Genomic DNA, 22,666 nt, shown 5'->3' with positions numbered 1-22,666 from the left:
TATGGGAAAGAACCCTCCCTTTCTTTATTTCTTGCTATACACAACAAGGTATGAAAAGCTATCCCTGAAATTAAACAATGGTGCTGAAATAGGCAGAATGCTAGACAGGAAGCCAACATGTAAAATCAAAATATCTCTAGAGAACTTGTCTTTCTTTCATTCTGATTCAGTGCAATAGATTCACAGTAAGAAATGTTGCTCTTGTTTCTCAGACCACACTATCATTTAAAGTGCAATGACTCAGGACTGTTTATGGACAATGGCTATGTTGTTGTGTGATATATGATGTTATTTTATGTGATGTGTTTAATAATGTTTAATGTTTTATTAGGGAAGGGTCAACTTTGATGTTTTATACTGTTTTTATTGAGGGCATTGAATTGTTGCCAACACTGTGAACCACTCTGAGTCCCCATCAGGGTTGAAAAGGGCAGTATATAAATACCGCAAATAAATAAAATTTATAATTTTAAATGGTCCTCTTGTACATAGAAACAGAACTGTGATGCTAAAATGCTTCTGTACCTGGAACTGGCAAATTGGTTAACATTAAAAGGGTCATGTTTTCCTCCTCTCCCTTTGCAAGTTGAAATGCATTTAAAAAAAAAAAATCTGTGCTTTAAGCATACATAGTAGGCATGGGCGAATTAATCTGAATTGTTGTAAATCAGAATAAAATTGGATCTATTTGGGTTCTGAACGGGGTTCCAAGGTGGTTTGGCATTTCAGAATTAACCTTCCAATTTGAAGCGTTGGTGGCCATTTATTTAATGGCCTAGGAATACCTTTGGATATATGCGAAAGTGTTTTTAATTCAACCAAACTTTGTTTGCAGGGAGGAGCAGCCTAGCCTGGGCTTGCCTCCTTGCCCAATCAGTGCCGATTATTATAATACAGTAGAGTCTTGGCAGAAAGGAAAGAGTGTTTTCTCTCCTGGCTAGCATCGGGCTTAACAACAGCCCCATGGAAACCAAGCCCTGAGTGTTTTCTCTCCTGGCTAGCATCGACTTAATAACAGCCCCATAGAAACCAAGCCGGAAGAGAGTTTTCCCTCCTGGCTAGCACTGGGCTGTTTTGAGATAGCATGGTGTAGTGTACTGGTTTGAGAGTTGGATTACAATCATGGCTTGATTCCCCACTCAGCCATGGAAACCCACTGGGTGATCTTGAGCAAGTCACACATTCTCGGCCCCAGAAAACCCAATGAAACAGGAAATAACACTTTCAAACCAGGAACATCCTTATTCAGAGGCTGATGACCATCTGTCAGGAATGATTTGATGGTGTACTATGATTTCTGTTCCTGGTTGATAAATGTCATTTCCTAATTGGTTCTGTCATAAAAGCATGGCAAAACTTGTTTACACTGCCAAAACGTTGTCTTTGCGCAAGGGACCTCGTCCTATAAAAAATAGCACATTATGGTGTGTTGAGTTTCTCTCCACCAATTTAACAAAGTTTCAGCCACATAAAGTTTCTGAAGTAGAATAACGACTTTCAAAGTAAAGACAACCCAATGAAACAGGAAATAACACTTTCAAAGTAGGAGCAGATTTTTGATATTATTAAAAAATGTTTTTTATAAAAACTTTGAAAATTCACCAAAACTCTGAGGATAAGTCAAACGTTCTTAGATTTGTTGTTCTATTTATGGTAAATTTGTTCTACCACTGTAGCAAGTTTCATTAGGATAGTTCAAAAACTGAGGGAGAGAGAAGCCCCTCAAGTTTCTCCATTGACAATAATGTTTTCCTTGATGCGCATCCACCATTTATGAGGTATATACGAAGATTTGGAAGTTTCGGAAAGTTTTGAACTTTTTGCTTCAAAATTCGGAAATGACTTTAGAAACAAAGCACCAGTGCGCCCCCTACAGAGTTTAGAACCATTTTTTCCTAGATTGCACATGCGTATACATAGGCTAAAGCTGGATGGATGGCTGTAGGCTGGATAGGCGATAATTTAATTAAATGGTGATTAGAGCATTTAGTCAGTTATTGTCTTGAATTAGTTCTTGAGATCCAAGAAAGAGACTAAACATACAACTAAAAGAATACCCAGACTTCTCTAGGAATAGGCAAAAAACTTGACAAAATTAGATATTAGTTTGATCTTTGGCCTGCACCTCCAACATTTACGATGGTACCTGCCCATTGAAGTCATTTGCAAAGAGGGAGAACAAAAGATAGACCCAGATAGGAATCGGGAAAAATAGGTTGGAATACAACATGATAGGTGTAAGAAATATATCCATCTAGTCAAGTGGACTTGTATATGACAAGTATATGATCTCCATGTATGTAAGAAGTGGTAACTGCCCTTGGCAAGTAAGACATAATTTTTCAGGAAGCAGAACAAGGTAGTCTTGATGCTATTTTGAGACAGTCTGAAGAAAAGGCAGCTGGCTCTTTCAGTGAAATGTTCATAACCAGGGAGGAGATATTGGTACACATACCAAAGTAAATAAATAAAATGTAAGGCTACAATTTTATACACATTGTTCTGAAAATAAGTCCTGATATACTCAGAAGAGTATAGCTTTCAGTAGGCATACATAGATTTGTGCAGTAAAATGCTAGGCTAAAAACAAATCTGTGACGAGTCTGTCATTTCTAATGAGAAAGCCACCATCTCAAATTATTGTGCCAGCGCTCATCAACATTAGCAGAATTTGATTCTGATATAGCTTGCATGTTACTGATGGAAACATCAAATTCTTACTGTATTGCTATTTAATTTCTTATTATTATATTCCTCATTTATTATGTGCACCCTTCCACTCTCCCAATTTATGAGATATCACAACTCTTTTCATTTGAGAATGATTAGTACCTAGTTATAAATGCCCAGTTCCTAAGTTGCCAGATAGCACACTGTTCTCTGCACCTCATCCATTTCCCCGGCTCTGTCATACGATGTTTTGCACTACCCTAGGCCTGACCCTTTTATAGCCTGGTCACGCCCATTCTTGTAGTCATGGTCATTGGTTCTGGAACATGGTCTGATGGAGCTCCAGTGCTGCTGTTTTTTCTCGTATGTTTATTGTGTTCCTACAGATTGTTGTATTTTATTATGTTCTTATTTTATTTTAGTGATATTTTTGTTTTAATGGATTGTTTGCTATTTGCTTTTATGTCTGTTGGACCTTCTGTCCTATATGTAAGCCACCCCAAATCCCTTCGGGGACGGTGGTGGAGTATAAAAATAAAGCTGTTGTTGTTGTTGTTGTTGTTGTTATTATTATTATTATTATCATTATTATTATTCAGTTATAGATCTGAATTTGTACATGGTCCTAATCAATACAGAAAATCAAAGCAGTTATCATCAATCTATCCATGCAAAGCAGAATCTGAAAAACATTGAATTGCTTTTCTGACCTTTCAGTAGAATACAAGAAGCCCTCCCTGAATGACCACTTAGGTAACACGTTTTTCCACGCCTGAGAGAAATTTTAAAGTGGGGCTCACAAGGGCAAAAGAAAACTCACATTTACCTATCTGGTGATCTGATCTGGTTCTTCGGATTATGCTTGATTAATTAATGGAAAGGCTTACTCAGAATGCAACAACTGAAAATGTTTATTTCCTGGTTGTGCATCATTGCAGAAGGTACTGCAAAACAAACCTTGCTAATATCACAAATCTATAATATAGTTATGCGTAGATTATTGTGTACAATTTTGGTCAATGCTCTTAAATGATATACTGTAGAGCAGGACCTTCCAAGGTATTGGAAGACAAGGTGACAATGCATCAAGGGGGTGTAGAGCTGGAAAAGATGTGGAATAGGCTGATCAAAAAAATCAAGGACCAGGAGCAACTAAAGGTAAAATGTTTTGCAACATTTGGGGTTGATTAGTAAAGGTGATCCTGAGAGAAGAATATAAACCTATGAATAATATGAAGAAAAGAGAAGGAAAGTGAATTGGAAGACATTTTTTGTTCTGCTCTTTCTCTTAATGCTAGAAATCCAAATCATTTTCTGAATTTCAGTGTTGAGACATTCAGTATAGATAAAAGGAAGTATTTCTGTATGAGATCTTAAATTAACAAACATTTGACTATGACTCTGGAGACCAGAGTTCAAATCCAGCTCAGCCACTAGTGACTTTGGACAAGTTACACTCTCTCACCCTCAGAAGATGTGTAAAAGGCAATCCTCCCTTCTGAACAAGTTAAAAAAAACCATGAAAGGTTTGCTTTAGGGTCACCATAAATGAAAGCTTTTACTTTACTTAGGCGATCCCTCATTGTCCAAGTATGATGGCCCTCTTAAGTGTTGTGTCTCAGCGGTGGATATGTGTGTGGCTGTAGAGCCCTATTCTTCCAGTGAGGACATCAGTTTCCAGGTGGAAGGCGGTCCTGGTCAGGGTTGGCTTGACATGCCTTCCTCTTGGCATGTTTCTCCCTTTCGCCCTCCATTCAAGCCTCTTCAAATTCTACATCACTGCTGGGCACAGCTGATCTCCAGTTGGAGTGCTCAAGGGCCAAGGCTTCCCAGTTCTCAGTGTCTATGCCACCGTTTTTAAGGTTAGCTTTAAGCCCATCTTTAACTCTCTTTTCCTGTCCACCAACATTCCATTTTCCGTTCTTGAGTTGGGAGCATAGTAACTGCTTTGGGAGATGGTGATTGGGCATTCGGACAACGTGACCAGTCCAGCAGAGTTGATGGTGGTGGAGCATTGCTTCAGTGCTGGTGGTCTTTGCTTCTTCCAGCATGCTGACATTTGTCTTCTTATCTTCCCAAGAGATTTTGCAGGATTTTTCAGAGGTAACACTGATGGAATTGTTCCAGGAGTTGAGTGTGATGTCTGTATATGGTCCACGTTTCACAGGCATATAACAGGTTTTGGAGGACAATAGCTTTATAAACAAGCACTTTGGTATCCTTACGGATGTCCTGATCATCAAACACTCTCTGCTTCATTCAGGGAAAATGCTGCTCTTGCAGAGCTCAGGTGATGTTGTATTTTAGTGTCGATGTTAATTTTTGTGGAGAGGTGGCTGCCAAGGTAATGAGAATTATCAACATTTTCCAATGTTACACTAATAAGCTGTTCTTCTGGCATTGCAGAGGGATTGGCCAGTGACTGGTGAAAGAGCACTTTGATTTTCTCGATGTTCAATGAGAAGCTGAGCTTCTCGTATACTTCTGCACAGGTATTTAGAGTGGCTTGTAGATCTTCTGAATGAGCACACACTACGTTATCATCAGCATATTGGAGTTCTATAACAGATGTTGTTATGACCTGGGTCAGTAATTTTTTTGATGTCTTCATCAGCATCTAGTTTTGATGCATAGACACTTATGATGGTTGCCTGTTGGTTTTTGGCAAGGCTAATTTGGAGGGTTGAGAGTCGTTTGTTAATGCCAATTGGTGCTTCAAACAGGTGCTTCACCAGGTCATTTCTGATAGCCAACCTGACTCCATGTATTCTTGTTCTTCTTCAGGCATTTCCTTCCAGAAGAAGGTGTAGCCTCCTTTTTCTTCCTTCAGCTGTTCCTCTCCTGGTCTCCTGAAATGCTGCTATGTCGATGTTAAAGCATCCCAGCTCCTTTGCATTAATAGCAGTCCTGTGTTCAGGGTGTTCACTGTCTGTGGTGTCCAACAGTGTCCATACGTTGCAAGTTCCAAAGTTCATTCTTCTTTTTTGGCTGCATGGTGGTGACCCCTCTGGACTCAGCAGTCCAGTCAGAGATAAGAGAGTCAGACTATGTTTAGGGCACCTTTTTTTTCCCCCTCCCCGTATGGGGTGAGCAGAGTGGATCCTAAAAAGGGCTGCTCAGTTGTGGATACAGCTGCCAGACTGCTCAACTGCCTATGACCTTGAGGTAGAGTGACTGAACCCATATCCACCGCCCATGTGCCAGTCTGACTAGGGGCTTCCAGATTTCACAGTACTCACCCCGTCGCCACTCGCTGATCGCCATGGGACTTTTGTTGGTTTTTGTTTTGTTTTGTTTTTCTTGGAGGACACCTGTGCCTGAGTTTTTTTTTAAATGTCTGAAGGTCGGTGCCCAGCTGATCAACACACAGTCTTCACAGAATGAGGGTCCCAACCAGTGGCATGGTTAACACAAAGTCTGTGACTTCTCAATCTATTGCAGCCTTCATTTGCTTTCACAGCTGTTGTAACATGAATAACACATAACATAAATGAAAGCATATAACAGTTACACTAACAACTATCTTGGTCAGATATTAAAAGGGACAAGAAACATTTCTGGAAAGAAATACTATAAATATTATTAGTTAAAATGACTATCTGCAACCAGAATATCAAAGATAATTAGCCTCTGTGTAGTATTTGCTGGAGAACACAACTTGGAGGGTGCAGAACTCATGTTCTGCTTGTGAATGCCCCTTAGGCAACTGGTCGAACATTATGTGAGCAGAATCCTGCACTAGACAGGCCTTTGGTCTGATCCATCGGGATTTTAGAGAAGGTTGGAATTGCAGTATAATATCTGAATTTCTAGCCTTTTTCATCATTTGCAATGCTGGACAAGATCGCTAGGATTTGTACATTGCAAAACATCTGGATGGCACATAATTCCCCTCCACTTTTGTTTTAGAAACTGAACACTGCCCTGTTAAACATGCGTGGGAGCTCTGCAATTTTTTTCCTCTTTAAAAGGTTCTTATATGCTATATACTTCTTCTCAAAAACATTGGTCTGCACAACTTTACTTTCTTTAAAAAGAAAAGCAAAAGCACTAAAGAGTTGCATTTTCATCTACCATTAAGCAGGGAAAGGATAAAATGCCACTAACATTTGATTCCATCTAGCACAAATGTTGTGAGTGCATGAAAACATTAATATTTTATAATCTAAAAGGGGTCCCAGTGAATGGCAACTGGACCGCAAAATAATGACCTACCCAGAGAAGCAATGAACTTGGATCATCACAGATTTTTAGAGGAAAATCAGTATATCAGTTTCTTTGTCTTTTCACCGATGTGTGTAGTGCTTATTTGATCTGCTAAGAATAATGACCTACATTTCTCACATTGAACTGGAAATTATAGCATATTTAACCCCAAATGCTTTTCTTTCTGGGAACATTTTCCAAGCAGTTGCTAGTTAATGACAATTCTAACAGAGCTGACCATCTATTTTGAGAAAAGGGTTTGTCCTGGTGCAGGATCTAATTAGCAGGTTACAGAATGTACTCCATGGGTACTCAGTATGAGTTTCCAGTGCAGCAACCTTTTGCATTAGAAATTTGGATCCCTGACTTTCTGTGGCTACATTCCCCTTCCAAAGCAGTAGACTCATTCCACAATGGATTAAACAGAGGGCAATTCAGTTTGATATATAATCTTATGTTTTCTCTATAAATAGCCAGTGAATGGGAGTCAGGTAAAAAGAAACAGCATATTATTTCAGGCACAACCTTACAGATATTTCAAAATGCCTCCAGACTGCTCTGGCATGTTTGGGTAGTTCAGCAAATATTTAGCGCTGAGAAGAACATATCCTGAACTTGACTGCCATGAATAAATGAAACAAATACTCTAAACAAAATTATCTTGAATGATATCTCCTCAGCAAACAGACAAGGATCGTGGCAGTAAAAAGAGGCTTTACTGCAGGTACTCAGGAATCAGGGTGATAGGCAGAACCCACCAGTCACAAAATATATGTGTACTATATGCCCTGGGGCTGTTCTCAAATGTTGAATGGAAAAGATCCAAATCCTGTTTGTGGAACCTGTTGAGATATTCAGACAGATCTAAAATTGGTAAACATCCTTGAATGTTTATTTGCTACTATAAGCCATTCAGTAAGACTGGTTAGTCCACAGTGTCAAAAGCCATGGAAAAGTCCAAATCTACCAGAAAGAATCTGCCTGCTTTTGGCTGATCTTCAGACTGGATCACTAACACATTTTCCAGACCCAGGCAGTGTTCCACTTGGAAAAATCACATCCTACTGATACCAAACTTTTATTATTTTGTAGTATCAATTATGATAGAGTACTGTGTAGAAGTGTGCCTGTGATAGAGATAAATTCTCAACCACAATTGTCTCTCCATATTTCAGGTTTTGACTTTTACAGATTTGATTATTCATGGATTTGATTAAAATCTTCTCTCTCAGAATCTTCTCCAGTGTGACGCTATGGTCAACTTCCTCTGGTCATGCCCAGAAGACCTAGAGATTTCTATAGAGAATTCTTCTCTAATGTGATCCTATATTTATCTTCCAGTACAGGTCAACCATAGAGTAATGCTGGAAGACCTAGAAATTACTAGAGAGATGTTCTCTTGTGCAGTTAGTTTCTTTACTCCCCCCCCTTTTCATGGGCTTGTGTCTCTTGCCCATCAAATGGGGAGGACTGGCTTTTTCAGTCTTAGCCAAAAATTAAGGATGAACAGATTGATCTTCACTAGTTAGGGCTGTGATTCCATTTCCAGCTATACATACTGTATCAGGGTATACCTTGGAATTCCCAGTATAGTTTTAAAATTCTATCCTGGAAGCCATCCATGTCTGCAGCAGTGATAAAGCCCCAAATCTCTGAGTCATAGAGAACCTGCAGCTGGAGTTCATGCTTAATTAAATGCAAAATTGGGAATAGCTGCCTTTTTCCCATGGTATACCAGGACTTAAGAATTAAGTTACATGTCCCTAACGGGGAAAATAAATGTTTGAATGTTGGTTCTATTTCATTCTCAAATTATTGTGGCTTTTTTCCTTTTAATCTTTATTTTTATCTCTTTAAATTCGATCCAAAAAAATCATTGTGATTAAACAAGACCAGAAATCAGACTGCCAGATTTTCTTTTATAAAACATAAATGCCTATAAGTATTTTCCATGTTCTCAAAATTGAATTTAAACATGGTAAAACTGGCATTTCCTTTTCAGAGAAAGAAATTCACAGCAGCATTATGGATGAAAAAGCTATTTGTGATTATTGGATGAAATGCAGTTGCATGTTTTGCCCCTTATAGTTTCATTGAAATTTACTCATACTAAGCATTTTGAGACCTATACAGGGAATAGGCTGGAAGATGATTAACTCAATGTGGGAGTTAGAAGAGCAAAATGAGTAGTGGTGGAAACATGTGACCATGACTCCAAACCTTCTTAATTCTACTGCTAGATTTAACCCAGTACAAAACATTATTATAATAATGATTCTATTTACTTGAAATGTTTATCCCTAAGGCTGTGATAGATAGTGTCTTCTCATAGTGGAGATGGCTAGCAGTCATATGCATTTACTGAGCGATTCCAAGTATGCCACAGTACACATTCTTGTGTACAAGAACAAACAATCTCTGGAGACTGTTCTTTCTGCTGTGGTAATGAGTAATGTGGTATGAGTAATTTTGAACAATATTATTAATATATTCCAAAGTAGACCCAGGAATTTTGAGCAGAAATCCATATGGTTTTTGTACTGGAAATTTTCAGTGTAAAAGCCACATGACGTTTTGTGCAAAATTACTCCCTTTGGGATGTGTGAATACTTGGAGACAAGTGCACAACTGTCTTGCTACTGCTTTATTCTTCTTGACTGAGTTTCTTTTAAAAACAAAGAAAGTGGAGTATTGGGCAAATACAAGGAAAATCCTATTGTCCTCCTAACCTGCTTATAAACCTCTCAGGTCCAGCTGACTATTATGAGAAACAAGCTAGTGGATGAAATGGGCAAAGAACTTGTCTAGAGTCACCAAATGTATTCCAGGTAAAAGCGCAAATTGACGCCAGTAGACATCAACAGGCTGGTGGTCAGATGCACAGACAAACTGGATTTGGGCCATGATATTTTCGTTAAAGGACTGGTTAAGTAAACTATGTTATTTTTATTTTCACACTGTATTCTTCTGGCTATTGGCTGTAGTATATGCACCCACAGATTTCATTGTAGCCGAGATTTTCAGGAAGAGCAACATTTTTGGGCCCATCTGAATGCAAATAGACACCAGATATTTCCTGGGAATTTTGAGTCCTCAGAATGAGAAGTCAGGATTTATATTACAAAAGCTTGCATAGCTAATTACATGGGTTTAAAATAACTCACATTTTCATTCCCCTTCTTATAGTGTCTGCAAAGCAGCATTTATCTTCATGTTATGTTGTGTTAAGCCAAATGGTAATTTTAAGGACTTTATCTTTAAAAGACTGTACTTTGGAGATTATGCTTTGGTTTAGCTTTTCTAACAAAATATCCATAATGCAATGTATGGAGGGATTTGTGGCTGTGAACCACACTCAAGGAATAGTGGTGTTTTCTTGTAGTCAGCATTTGTCTATGTGGAAATGCACAGATACCAGAGGTAGATGCTTATAATTTCAATAAATAATTTTCAATAAGAAAAATGTAAGTACATGACAATTTAAGTATCCACATTGTGGCAATATCTCTATCAGACCAACCTAAAATGTACAAAAATCTCGTCCTAGCTTTCAAGACTAATGTTTTCTCATATAAAGTGTTGTTTTTTAAAAAACAACAACAACAACAACAACAACAACAACTGATAATTGTTTGTTTGCTTGGTGTAATATTTCGTTGCATTTGAAGTGATACACATGACATAATTAAACAGCAAAGGAGACCTATCATGTGCTTCAGGTGGTGTCTTTCAGTGTGCTTCATGCTGCCTTGTGCTATATTGTAAATGTTGAGGCGACAAAGTAGATGGATGGAGAGAGCATTTGGTAAAACAGATCAATAGCTCATTACATTCAGACTTTCAGAAAAATAACTAAAAGCATTAATTTCTTTAATTTTGAGAAATACAGAAAGTTTAAATAAGTTTTTAAATTGAGTTTGGATATAACTAGTTTTGGGGCATTGAAACTATAATTGTAGCTAATTAATTTTAAAGCAACTTTCCAAACTGTGTTTTTATCTCCCATCACTCTCTGTCTCTCTTGCTTTCTCTTTCTTACGCATTATGGCTTAACCACATCACACCCCGACCAGTTACTCTCCTTTTCAAGGTCACATTTATGCTTTCCATGCAGTTGAGTCCAGTTGTGTTAAAGTGAGGAATCTTAAGAAAGTTAAAATAAGTTGCAGAAATGAAGAGTAACCTAGTTTTTGCTATCATAGATCTTATTTATTGTTTTATTTATTTTAGTACCATGCAGTTCTTCTTTGTTTTAGCACAACTCTTCTGTAAAATAGGGCAGTCTCTCTCATAAAAGATGCTGTTCTCAGCTCTTAAAAGAAAAGATCTCATTCTGACCAGCCATTCTCAAAAGAGGTTTGTTCTAATTATTTAGGTTTCAGGGCAATCTTATCATCTGGTGATGCAGAGAACTATGTGGAGTCCAAATGCCATGCCAATTTGCTTGGTATAGATTACCACTTATTCAGGATGTGTTTGCAAATGTAAATAGCTCTCTTTTGTCAGTGAGGCTGTTTGTTTTACTTAATAAGATAGACAGCAATCACAAATGTCATCCTACTTTATCATGTTTCACTTGTATTTGGAATTTTGTTATGTCTGGATGTAGATTTAAGCCATATTGATGCAAAGCATGAGCTCTAACAAACCTCTAACAAAGAAGAAATTTTGTAACATTTTATTGGGTATAATCAGGGCTATCTGTACAGAAATCTTTTTCTCATTGCCTGAACTACACATGGCACCAAAACAATAACAACAGCCTTGTTCCAGCAGGTTTTCCCCTTCTCTGCATCAAGGTTTTAGGGGGTTGTCTGGTTTCATTCCAGAGCATCTCTACCATTTGGAACCAGAACATCACCCTGTCATTGCTCACTTATTGGTGTCTTAAGAATGTCATATAATGTTGGACAATCTTCATAAAATTAGAGTAAACTTACTGCTTGAGGTTCATATGGCTGGGGGAAGATTACTCCCCTCCTTCTCCCTGGTTGCATGGACACTTCTGCTGATATCAGTATGATGTGCCTGCAATGGCCAGGAGTTTTCATAGAGCTCTACAGCCACCTGGCAGTGGTGATGGCGACATGGTATTGGTGATGGCTCAGTAGGGCTGAGGTAGTTTTGGCCCAGCTGGAACATCTGGACTTTGCTCCGCCAATGTGGATGAGCCCTTAGGCCCCTTCTACACTGCCCCTATACCCCAGGATCTGATCCCAGATTATCTGTTTATCCCAGGTTATCTGGCAGCGGAGACTCATATAATTCAGTTTAAAGCAGATAATCTGGGGTCAGATCCTGGGATACAGAGCAGTGTAGAAGTGGCCTCAATTTTGCCAAACTTTGGTGTCAGAGAAAAATGGACTACATGCCCCTAAGTTCTCTTTTAACCCTGTGATCTCTGATTTTAAATTTCACCAGCATCCATTTTTCTTATTGTTTCCATTTTGTTAGCCAGAGTTATAGATCTCTCTCACTTGCACTAACTAGTAAGGCAGGCTTATCTGTTTTTTTACCCTTATTTGCTGACCATGAATGCTTATTTAGAGACTCTGGAGCAACTGCTGTTCACTTTGCTTGTTGTAGGCAGGTTCATTCAGCTACAGCAGAATCCCACTGTTTTCCAGCTCAAGGTTTATTGCATTATTTATTGCAGACACACTACTAATGCTGTTTTAAAAAAAAAACAGAGGACAGTGAGGAAAAGGGAGGTTGAGCAAGAATAAAAGCTTTGCAAGAAGGAGCTTCTTGCCCCACTGTTTGTTAAATCAGTTGTGCTTATATGTAGACAACTATTTTAATGAAGTTGTAATTAAACTGGTAAAGTATAGCAGAGCAATGTCTTGACTGAATGAAATTGGAGTGGGTGCAAAAAATCCTAATATTAGGAGAACATATGATATGATTATGATGTACTAATTTCACTGCAACAAAAGGTGGAAGTGACAGGATACTGTGTTAGAGTACCCAAGCTACTCCCACTGTATGATATTTACAAATAGCGTGAAAATTGGCTAGCACAGACATACTCCTGAGGAAAAAAACGGAGGAGAGAATTATAGAAAACAATTGACTTTTAAGAGATGCATATTTCACAGAATAGCATAAGAGAGCTTAGTGCTTCAAGATGAGTCATCACAGAAGTGTTTGAGCAGCAGCATCCTAGATCAAAATGTTGAGAGAAAGCAAGCTAAATTTCCAAGTCTCCAAATCCATTATATTGTGCACCTGCCATGCATATCATTCTGTGATAGTCAGGAAGCTTATCTACACTGCTTGCTTCATCTGTGGCCAATATGAAATAACAATACCCATGGGCCGGTCCTGAAGGTAGCCACACACAGTGTGCCAATCTCCCAAGAGCCAAAACCAAATCAGCCCCACTGCACTGTCACCTTACTGTTTCTGTTGATGCTGCCAGATGGCTGCAGGGCTCTAGGAGAAACCTAGCCTAGCCATCACTGGGTGTGTTTGCTGACATCAGCAAAGGCACCCATAGAGAAGGAGGGGATGTTTTCCCTTCCTCCCTGGTCATGCAGGTGTATTTACAATAGCCAGGAGCTCTCCTGATGAGCACAAGGAAAAGTAAATAGTGGCAATGATCTATGTGCAAAACAGGTAAGTTCACATTGGAGCCAGTTGTGCCACCCACTCTGCCCAAAATGTGAATGCTTCAGAATCATCAAAACTGTGGAAACTCCCGACTTTCCCTAATGTGGGGCTAAACTGTTTTGCTTCATGTTAAGCCATGGACTTACACGAATGATATCTGGTCCACGTTGGGTTTTTGAGCTCAGGTTGATGGCTTTCCATAAGAGGATAAAAACAGATCATATGGCTTTGCATACAGGAACACAAAGAAACTTTGATCCAGATATTTTGCTACCTGAGATGAAGATGGAACTGCAAGCAATGCCTCTCAACTCAAGAACTGATGAATGTACCAGTATCTAAGTTAAAAACAAAGGAAGAACCCTTCCAAAACAAAACTAAGGCCTATTAGATTCAACACTCTGCTCCCACCCTGCCCAGCCAGATGTCTATGGGAAAACAGCAAGGAGAGCATAAATACAGTAGCACCTTCCTGTTGATTTCCCAAGCAACTGGCATACAGAGACATATTGTTTCTGATACTGGAGGTAATATATAGCTAGCCATTATAACTAATAGCCACTGACAGCCTTGTTTAATTAAGGGCTGTGTGAAAAAGCACTTCCTTTTGTCTGACCTTGATGTACTAGCATTGTGCCTGCCTAATTGTTCCCTTTTCTGCTGTATTTAGTGTGTGTGTCTGTGTGTATAAAACAAAGGTCGTGTTGAAAATGATTTATTTTGGTACCTAAGGTTGAAAGTTTCTCAGTTTCCTTGGTACTATGCAAACAGTGATCAAGATTGCAAATTGGCTCTTCAAAGTGACAATTTCACTCTTTCAGGAGGTAGGCAGAGCAGAGCAGAGCAGAGTTCACAGTCCAGGGAATGATGACATTATTGCAAACGTTTTCCTTGGCATACCATGCTTTATTTGGATCCTAAACAAAGTTTTAGAACCTCATGTCTCTCTGAAATAATAATAATAATAATAATAATAATAATAATAATAATAATAAAACTTTATTTATACCCCGCCACCATCTCCCCAACGGGGACTTGGGGCGGCTAACATGGGGCCATGCCTGGAACAATACAATATAATAAAATATAAAAACAACATATCATAGCACCATTAAAAATACAATAAATGATAATAATCAAAAAAACAATAAAACAAGGGCAGGCCGCGTAAACACAAAGATAAAACCTGGAGTGAGAGGGACAGAGGGGTACTCCACTGTGGGCAGGGACATATGGAAGTGGGGTAATCTAGAGGATAGATGGCTCTTTAATAATTATTTTCCTGCAACCATCACACACCTTGCGTAAAGCAAAATGAACAAAATGGAGCAGACAAATGAGCCAGAACAATTACCGTATCCTGGAAAGAAAGAAAAAATCTTATGCATCACTCCAAATGTATATCTGAGGAAAGAAGGCCCCCCTTGATGAATTCAAACTTTCTCCTTAACAACAGCAACAAAGTGGAATGATGGAACTCTGTTAAGCTGAACCCCTAGATATTTAGGCCTGCCTCTTTAGAAGATGCCTTGTTTGAGTGCCAAATGTTTTTTTTCAGTGTCAAAAACACCCTAACAACCATTGTAAACCATTCTGGGCTGTACTTATATTTCTAACAGTTAAAATATTCTTTCAAAACAAACAGATGCATGGAAAAGCCCTACTTCCCAACATCTGTTTACAATTAATAATTTTTTTGTATATAGTATTCCATGTGGTGGTTTCAGTGAATCATGTGGCAGCTCTGGTTAGCATGTGTGGCTAAATCCACTGGCATTCCCACACTCCTGCCACAGTGCAGACAGGATTATGCGTCATATATACTTATGTATAAGTCAATTCTCATATACCAGTTGATGAAATGTTTTGAAGCCACACTTAGGGATTTTTATATGACCCAGGGATAAGCTAAAGATCATTCTGCAGTGAGGGGAGGAAAGCACCAGCTTCATCTTAGGAGGGCAGCTGCCCCTAGCTGCCAGTGCCACCCCCTTTGCATTCCAAAAGGTGTGGTATAATGCTAGATATGTATTACTTCTGTTGTTTGCTTGTGTTTTTGGTGCTGTTTTTCTGCTAGGAAGGATTACGTGCCTTCCTGTCTGGGCTGCTACCCCACCTTTGCCTAGGCAGCCTCCCATCTCACACATTACTGCTAATTTATTTATTATTATTTATTTATTTACAGTATTTATATTCCGCCCTTCTCACCCCGAAGGGGACTCAGGCGGATCACATTATAACACACATAAGGCAAACATTCAATGCCCATAAACACATCAAACAGAGACAGAGAGAGACACGCAGAGGCAAGTTAACCTTCTTCTGAGGGGATGTTCGATTCTGGCCACAGGGGGGAGCAGCTGCTTCATCATCCACACTGACGGCACTTCCTCATACCAGGTCGTAAATTAGTTAATCTTGCCTCCCCACTTTTTATAAGTGGTACCTTATCTCCTACTTGATAGATGCAACTACCTTTCGGGTTGCTAGGTCAGCAACGAGCAGGGGCTATTTTTTATTTTTAATTGACGGGTGCTCACCCCGCCACGGGCTGGCCTCGAACTCATGACCTCATGGTCAGAGTGATTTAAGGCAGCTGCTCAACAGCTGCGCCACAGCCCGGCCCCAATGTACTCTTCTTAGTTGGTAAAGCGTCATGCACCTTGTTGAACAGAATTTGATCATGTTAGCAAAGTTTGTTCAGTCTCTAGTTTCATATCTTCTTCCAGTATTATCTTGCACACCCCTCCCACTGGCTGATGCTCCAGAATTATAGAGGCAGGCAGTATTCTTTTGATTCAGGAAAGATAATTATGTTCCCCATCCCCAAAATGTTATTTTACTGCAGGCCCCATCAGCTCTAGCCAGCACAACTAACCGTGAGGAAGGCAGGGAGCTGGAATCCAGTCTTCCAGATGTTATGGGACTGCAACAACTATTAGCCCCAACACGTACCAGTCCTGATATGGGAATTGTGGTCCAAAACTATCTGGAGGACCACAGATGTCAACTACACAAATATATTTAACTGATATTTGTAATAGAATAAAAACAAAACAGTTTACCTTTTCAGCAAAAGAACATTCTCCACTCAACGGAGAATGCTCTTTTGTAGGAATGCTCCAGTCCTACAAAGATGCTATTGTTTATTTTATAGCAAAATGTGACTCATTATATCCAATACGTTTTTCAGTGCTTTAGGAATTAAATAACTTAAAAATGATGTTTATGTGTTATATGAAACAAAGGTTACTTTAACAATTAAGCTGGCTTGCTATTTGATGGTTTTAAACAAATTGTTTTTATGTTATCCAGGCCGTCCCCATGTTACAAACTTCTGACTTACAAATGACTCATAGTTAAGAATGGGGTGAGACACCAGGAAGTGAGAGAAATCTACTCCTAGGAAGGGAAATTCACTCCTGGAAGACTTGTTGGGGGGAAAAGGGATCTCCACTGAAGCTTTATCACCAGTCCTTGTTTTCACAACAGTTCAAATGTTTCAAAATCTAATTATGACAGAGTCAGAAAGTGAGGTGAAATCTTCTGAACAGGGGCAAAGATTGCAAAACAAACACCATGAGAATGTTAACCCTTCCCTATGCTATCCAAAGCATGCACGCACACACACACACACACACACACACACCTGGGGTTACACTTAAAATGTACCTGTTCCAACTTATATACAAATTCACTTTAAGAACAAACCTACAGAACCTATCTTGTTCATAACTCGGGGACTTCCTGTAATTGTATTTCTATTTAACTGAATGTCATTGTTTGCCACATTGACTGCTGTTTCTGAAGCACTTCATAAATGTGTAATGAATGACTGAGTAAATGGAGAATGAATATTTGCTGGATTTTAACATGTGATTACAGTTTACCACAATAGTCGCGCCCGTGCCTGGGTGAGTTAATCAAGGGTGCAACTTGATGGGCGAGGCTTCACTCACCCATACAGTTGTGTCCCCAAAGGACCTTTTTCACTGTGTAATAGTTTCCACCACATTTAAAGTGAAAACGGGGGAGGAGTGTGACTATTATGCAGTGAAATATGGTATTTGAACAGTTGCAAGGGTTAGTAAAAAATTTTGCTGCTGCTTAAGAATAATAAAACCTTGATCTTCAGAGTCCTATTCCAGCATCCAAAACACTATACTACAGGTTTTAAATCTCCACTCAGTAATGAAGATCCACTGGGTGAGCTTGGACAAATCAAACTCTTTTACCTCAAAGAAAGACTAAGGAGACTTCCCTCTGTACAAAGTTTGCCAAGAAGACCCCATCACAGGTTTAGCTTAGGATGACCATAAGTCAGAAATGACTTGAGGGGCTCCCAAAAACAAAACAAAGGAAAGAAGTTCAAGTTGTATCGAAAAAGCTGATGATCATTTTCCAGCAGCTTCATGCTGCTTCCTTTTAGCAACATTACTAGAGCTAAAGTACACAGGGACACTGAAATGCAGGTTTCAAGTCAGCCTGTGCTTTCAGATGCTGGGTGGAGGGATGAGATGCTATTCCCGATAGGTTCATATTGCATGCCATCTCCCTCTTTCTCTCCTCCTCAGTTGACTGATTTTTGTCTGTTATGGTATATAGGTGAGAAAAAAGGGGCAGAGCCAGATGATGCAGAATTGCTGAGCCTCAGCAAAAGACTGGTGGAGAATGCAGTCCTCAAGGCTGTGCAACAATATCTAGAAGAAACGCAAAACAAAAACAGACAGCTTGATTTTGGAGCCCCAGTGAAGACTGAGGAGCCAACCCTTGGCAATAACATGGAAAATGGGAATGGCAGTAGAAAATGAAGGCAAAGGAGGGATGGTTCGACCACCAATGTCCACAACTCTTCCCTGGGTCAGCTCTGCTAAGCTAACTGGAGATGCGACTGTCATTGCTTGTTAGCAGGCATCTCTTTTGAACTGGGCAGTGCCAATGACAGAACTTCATGATCCATGTGTCTGTGCTGCTGAGAATATACTACTGAAAGCTGAGAAGGAAAGCCAGACAGAGAAACAGGGACAGGAAGGACTGAGAGAAATCTAATAAAATGCCAACTTCATTATGTTCTCAACTATAAAAAAAATCCTCATTGTGGTCTTTGTGTACCCTGTGGATGCAAATCAAGTGACCAAGGAGGATGGTTTAGCCAAATCTGAGAACAATACCATTCATTCTGTTTTGAAGAACTAAACAGCTCTTTACTTGATGCGAATTTCAAAAGAAGACTTTTTTTGCACTAAAGAAGAAAAGAATAGTTTTTTGAAGTGTCACTACAAACTAATATATTAAGCACTATTACTGTCCTAAATATGTTAGTCAATGGGAATTGTTCAAGAATATTATATCACTATTCTTCATTTTTAAGTAACATTTGCAGACACACAAATGATATTTTTTTGGCTAAACATTACTTTTTATATTTGAAAAATCATATAAGGAGAAAACTCTTGTTTTTCAAAAGTTGACATGACATCTCTTTTGATCATGGAGTCCCTTAACATTCTTGGGAACAATCAGTTATATGCAAAAATGTTTTGTACTGTACTGTGTTTTTTCCTCTAGGGAAGAGCCATGAAGCTGATGTAATCAAAGAAGCTTTGCACAGAGAACTGTCGACGCTTTTGTCCAAACTGAATAAAATAAAGGTGATTTTAGCAAGTCCAGAAATTCGGGCGAAAATGTTCAAGGAACTGCTTGGAAAAGGACTTGTCAGTGGCAGCAACTGAGAGAGTGTTTTTCGCCTGTACCTTGGGTTTGTTAATTATCATTCCATCAATATCATTTTTTAAAAAACAAAGCACATTTATTTGCCAAATTTCTGTTTTCTTTGGGCGGGAGGAAGGAGTTTGGTTATCAAAATATTTGAAAGTAACAGGCAAAATTGATGACACGCTATATTGAATTGCATGCTAAGGGGTGGGAAAGCCCTCGCGCCCCCCCCCCCCAGTTTGACTCTAAATTTATGATGATCCCATGGGAAAGATTAACTATTTAAGCTCTGTGTTCCTTTGGTTACACTGTATCTTCATTCTAACAATTTATGCCAGCATACTTCTGTCTGAAAATCTATATGGAATATCTGCAAACTGGGTTGTTCCTTCCTTTGAATTAATAATACAGGAAGTCAAAGGAGAGGGCTTGACAAAAGCATCTAGTATTTGGAATACAGGAAAGGAACCCATTTTGTAGGGGCAGAGATAGGATCCACATAGAATAGAAGCAGGTGTGTTATCCATTGAATAGATTTGGCAAAAATTCAGCCAAAATTAACAACTAAAGTTTCACAAATATCTGATTTTTAGTTTCACACATTTATTTAATGCCATCTGTACGATTTAAGGCATAACACAGATGAGATTCAGAACATGCATTTTTGTATATACATTTTGAGGCGCAGGCACTTGGTTCATAGTTCTCCAATTTGTTTAAGTAGCTCTAAAACAGCATTTTAAAGCAAACCAAAAGATTCTTTAAATAAATTTACAATGTATAGCTGTTATTGTTTTATATTATACTGCGTTTTCTCTCTGTCTATTGACCTATGATTTTTGCAGTGTTTACTTTTTTAATGAACTACACTTTGAAATAATTTGTACAGATGATGATATATAATGTGTGCATTTGTTTACATGCAAAACAGGATTGTTTAAAATTTCTCAATATTTATTGCAAAATTTCAGAATATAATGATCTTTATCTAATCATTTTTTGAGTATGCTTGTTTTTTAAAAAAAGAAATGAGAAATTATGTATTTGTTTTCCCTTTTTGAAGTTTGAGAAGGGCAAAAGGAGCAAAAATAGATTACATTGGACTCCCAACAATATAAGGCATTATTAAAGATTCAATTCATCAACTATGAACACAGGTTTGTACTTCTAGAAATTAAGCCAATTATTCAAAACACAAAAGATCAATTCATGATTCATCTTTGAAAATAGATTGACATTTTATCCTGGTAAACATAATCATTAAGGGAAGATATGTGCAATTACACTTTCGTGTCAACTGTATATATTAAAGAACACTGTGGATTTGTAAACACCCTTTCCTTCCACTCTTGTAGCCAAGTTGAAGAAGGAAAACCTGGATGTCCTAAGTTCTCTGAATGCTTCCTTTGTTGTTTTCCCCATATTTGGAATATCAAGTAAATTTTTTGGATGCTGATTGTTCCTGATTGTAAAGCTAGACATTTAGGGGAGTTACTAATTTCAAATTTTATTTGCTGGGTTTCAGCAGGTCCAGAGTTAACAGGGTCAATGAATTCTTGGAATGAATTCATCTAGAATCCACCATGATTTCAACTGGAAATGGGGATAATGTGGCCTTCAGACAATGTTGGATTGAAGCTCTCTGTGTGCTTCAACATTGACTTTGCCAGTTAGGCTGCTACAACGTGCAGTGAATCATTTTCTGGATGGCCTCGTGATTCCCACCCAAGATCTAGACCAGGCTGGCACAACATACGACCTGCAGGCCACATGCAACCCATGGAGGTCTTGGGTGTGGCCCACCGAGTGTCCTCTACCCCCCACCGCCCGCCCACTTGAGGCTTTCCTTCTTGGTTGAAAGGGTGAAAACAGCCACTGCATGTGCTCTGCTGCCATGCGCCATGCTCCACTCATTGCCATGCTCCCCACTCACTCTGTCCCTGGGAGGGAGAAGAAGAAGAAAAGGAAGAATGAAAAAGAGGGAGGGGGGAAAAAAGAAAGGAAGAAAAAGAAAGGAGAAAAAATTAAATAGGAGTAGGAAAAAGAGATGGAAGGAGGGAGGGAATAAGGGAAAGAGAAAAATGAAAGGAGGGAGCAAGGGGAAACAAAGAGAAAGAAGGGGGAAAAGAAGTAAGGAATGAGGAAAGGAGAAAAAGAAAGGTAAGCAGGAAAGGGGGAATTCATAAAGCATGGTGTGGTAGTTTGAACCTCGGACTATGCTTCTGAACCCACTGTGTGACTTTAGGGAAGTCACGCTCTCTCTGCTTTGGAGGAAGACATAGGCCATTTGCCTCTGAATAAATCTTGACAAGAAAAGTGATGGGGTTGCCTAGCACTTGAAAGGACAACAACAACCGCAGCAGCAACAGCAATCCGAATCAGTCATTAATTACTGGGAAGGCAAGGTGTTAAAAACATTTGTGGCCTCAAGAGGCTAAGCCTATCCAATTACAGCCACTTGCTCCTCAGAAGTTGTGCAGGCCCAATCCAGACACTTCAAGCCATATTTAAGTATCCAATGGCTCGTAGAGCTTCTGAAACATTTTGAGAGCCCTGAAATCCATTGGATATTCAAATATGCAAAGTCATACATACATACATACATACATACATACACTGAACTAAAAAAAAAAATCAACAAAACACTTGCCAAACATGGGTGCCAAAATAAACCCCCTTGGGACTATTCCAGCTATGAACTTTGACCAGCAGCTACCATATCTGAAGCTGAGATTCCTTGCCTGCTGTGGTTTGTGTGCTACATTTTATTAACTATTTATCATTTTATCAAATACATTTTCCCTCATCCTGCTGTTTAGCAAAGTTCTACTCATGAGGGTGCAACTCCATGCACTTTCTCCTCAAAAGCAGCTGAATCTACAACAGGAGGTAAAGGAAAAGGGGACTTGGTGAAACCTGTGTGTACCAACCCTGAACATGTGTTTCCATCGGGGCGGGGTCAAAGTGAGGGCCAGTTGTATCTCAGTGATGGATGGTGTGTTCAGTGGAGGAAAAGGTTTGCACAGCAATTCATAGTAGGAAAGGTGGGTTAATGCAATCCGTTGTGGGTAAATTCGGGCAGGGGAGGATTTGGATTTGCCTGAGAGCATATGCAGGGAGGGTGAGGAGGCTTTTAGTGCTTAGGGGAATTGGACAGAGGGCAAGTGAGGGAAGGTGCTGGAGAAGAAAAGAGATAGGATCCAGCAGTTAAATATAGAACTGGAAACAACTATCCATCTATAATGGAAATGCTAAATTATCCTTTAGCCTGTAGTAGTGGCTAGAGCCTGAACTAGAGCTTAATGAGAGAATATGAAAGTATGTGATAAGAAGGCAATCTTTAGCATAACATGGGAGAGATAGCAAGCAACTATATTTAAATACATTCATGATATATGTAAGTACAGCAGTGCTACTTGAAGTCGTGGTCTGCAATTGGCCAGTCCCAAACCATGCGTTACTG

At 39.1% G+C, this 22,666-nt stretch overlaps 1 protein-coding gene across 3 annotated transcripts in view; it reads left to right on the top strand.

The window, feature by feature from the left end:
- Nucleotides 1–19,180, top strand: part of akap7 (A-kinase anchoring protein 7) — a 124,925-nt gene extending 105,745 nt beyond the window's left edge. For 2 of the 3 annotated variants that reach the window (XM_062978647.1, XM_062978652.1), the window contains one exon: nt 18,094–19,180. In XM_062978647.1, the coding sequence (XP_062834717.1) occupies nt 18,094–18,299 (206 nt within the window). In that variant the 3' untranslated portion in view covers nt 18,300–19,180. The remainder of the gene's footprint in view (nt 1–18,093) is intronic. The other variant, XM_062978658.1, reaches the window with a different exon arrangement.
- The last annotated feature ends 3,486 nt before the right edge of the window (nt 19,181–22,666 follow it).

This window comes from Anolis carolinensis, chromosome 1 (genome assembly GCF_035594765.1).
Source record: "Anolis carolinensis isolate JA03-04 chromosome 1, rAnoCar3.1.pri, whole genome shotgun sequence".
Taxonomy (NCBI): Eukaryota; Metazoa; Chordata; class Lepidosauria; order Squamata; family Dactyloidae; genus Anolis; species Anolis carolinensis.
This window is presented reverse-complemented; position numbering and strand designations above follow the sequence as displayed.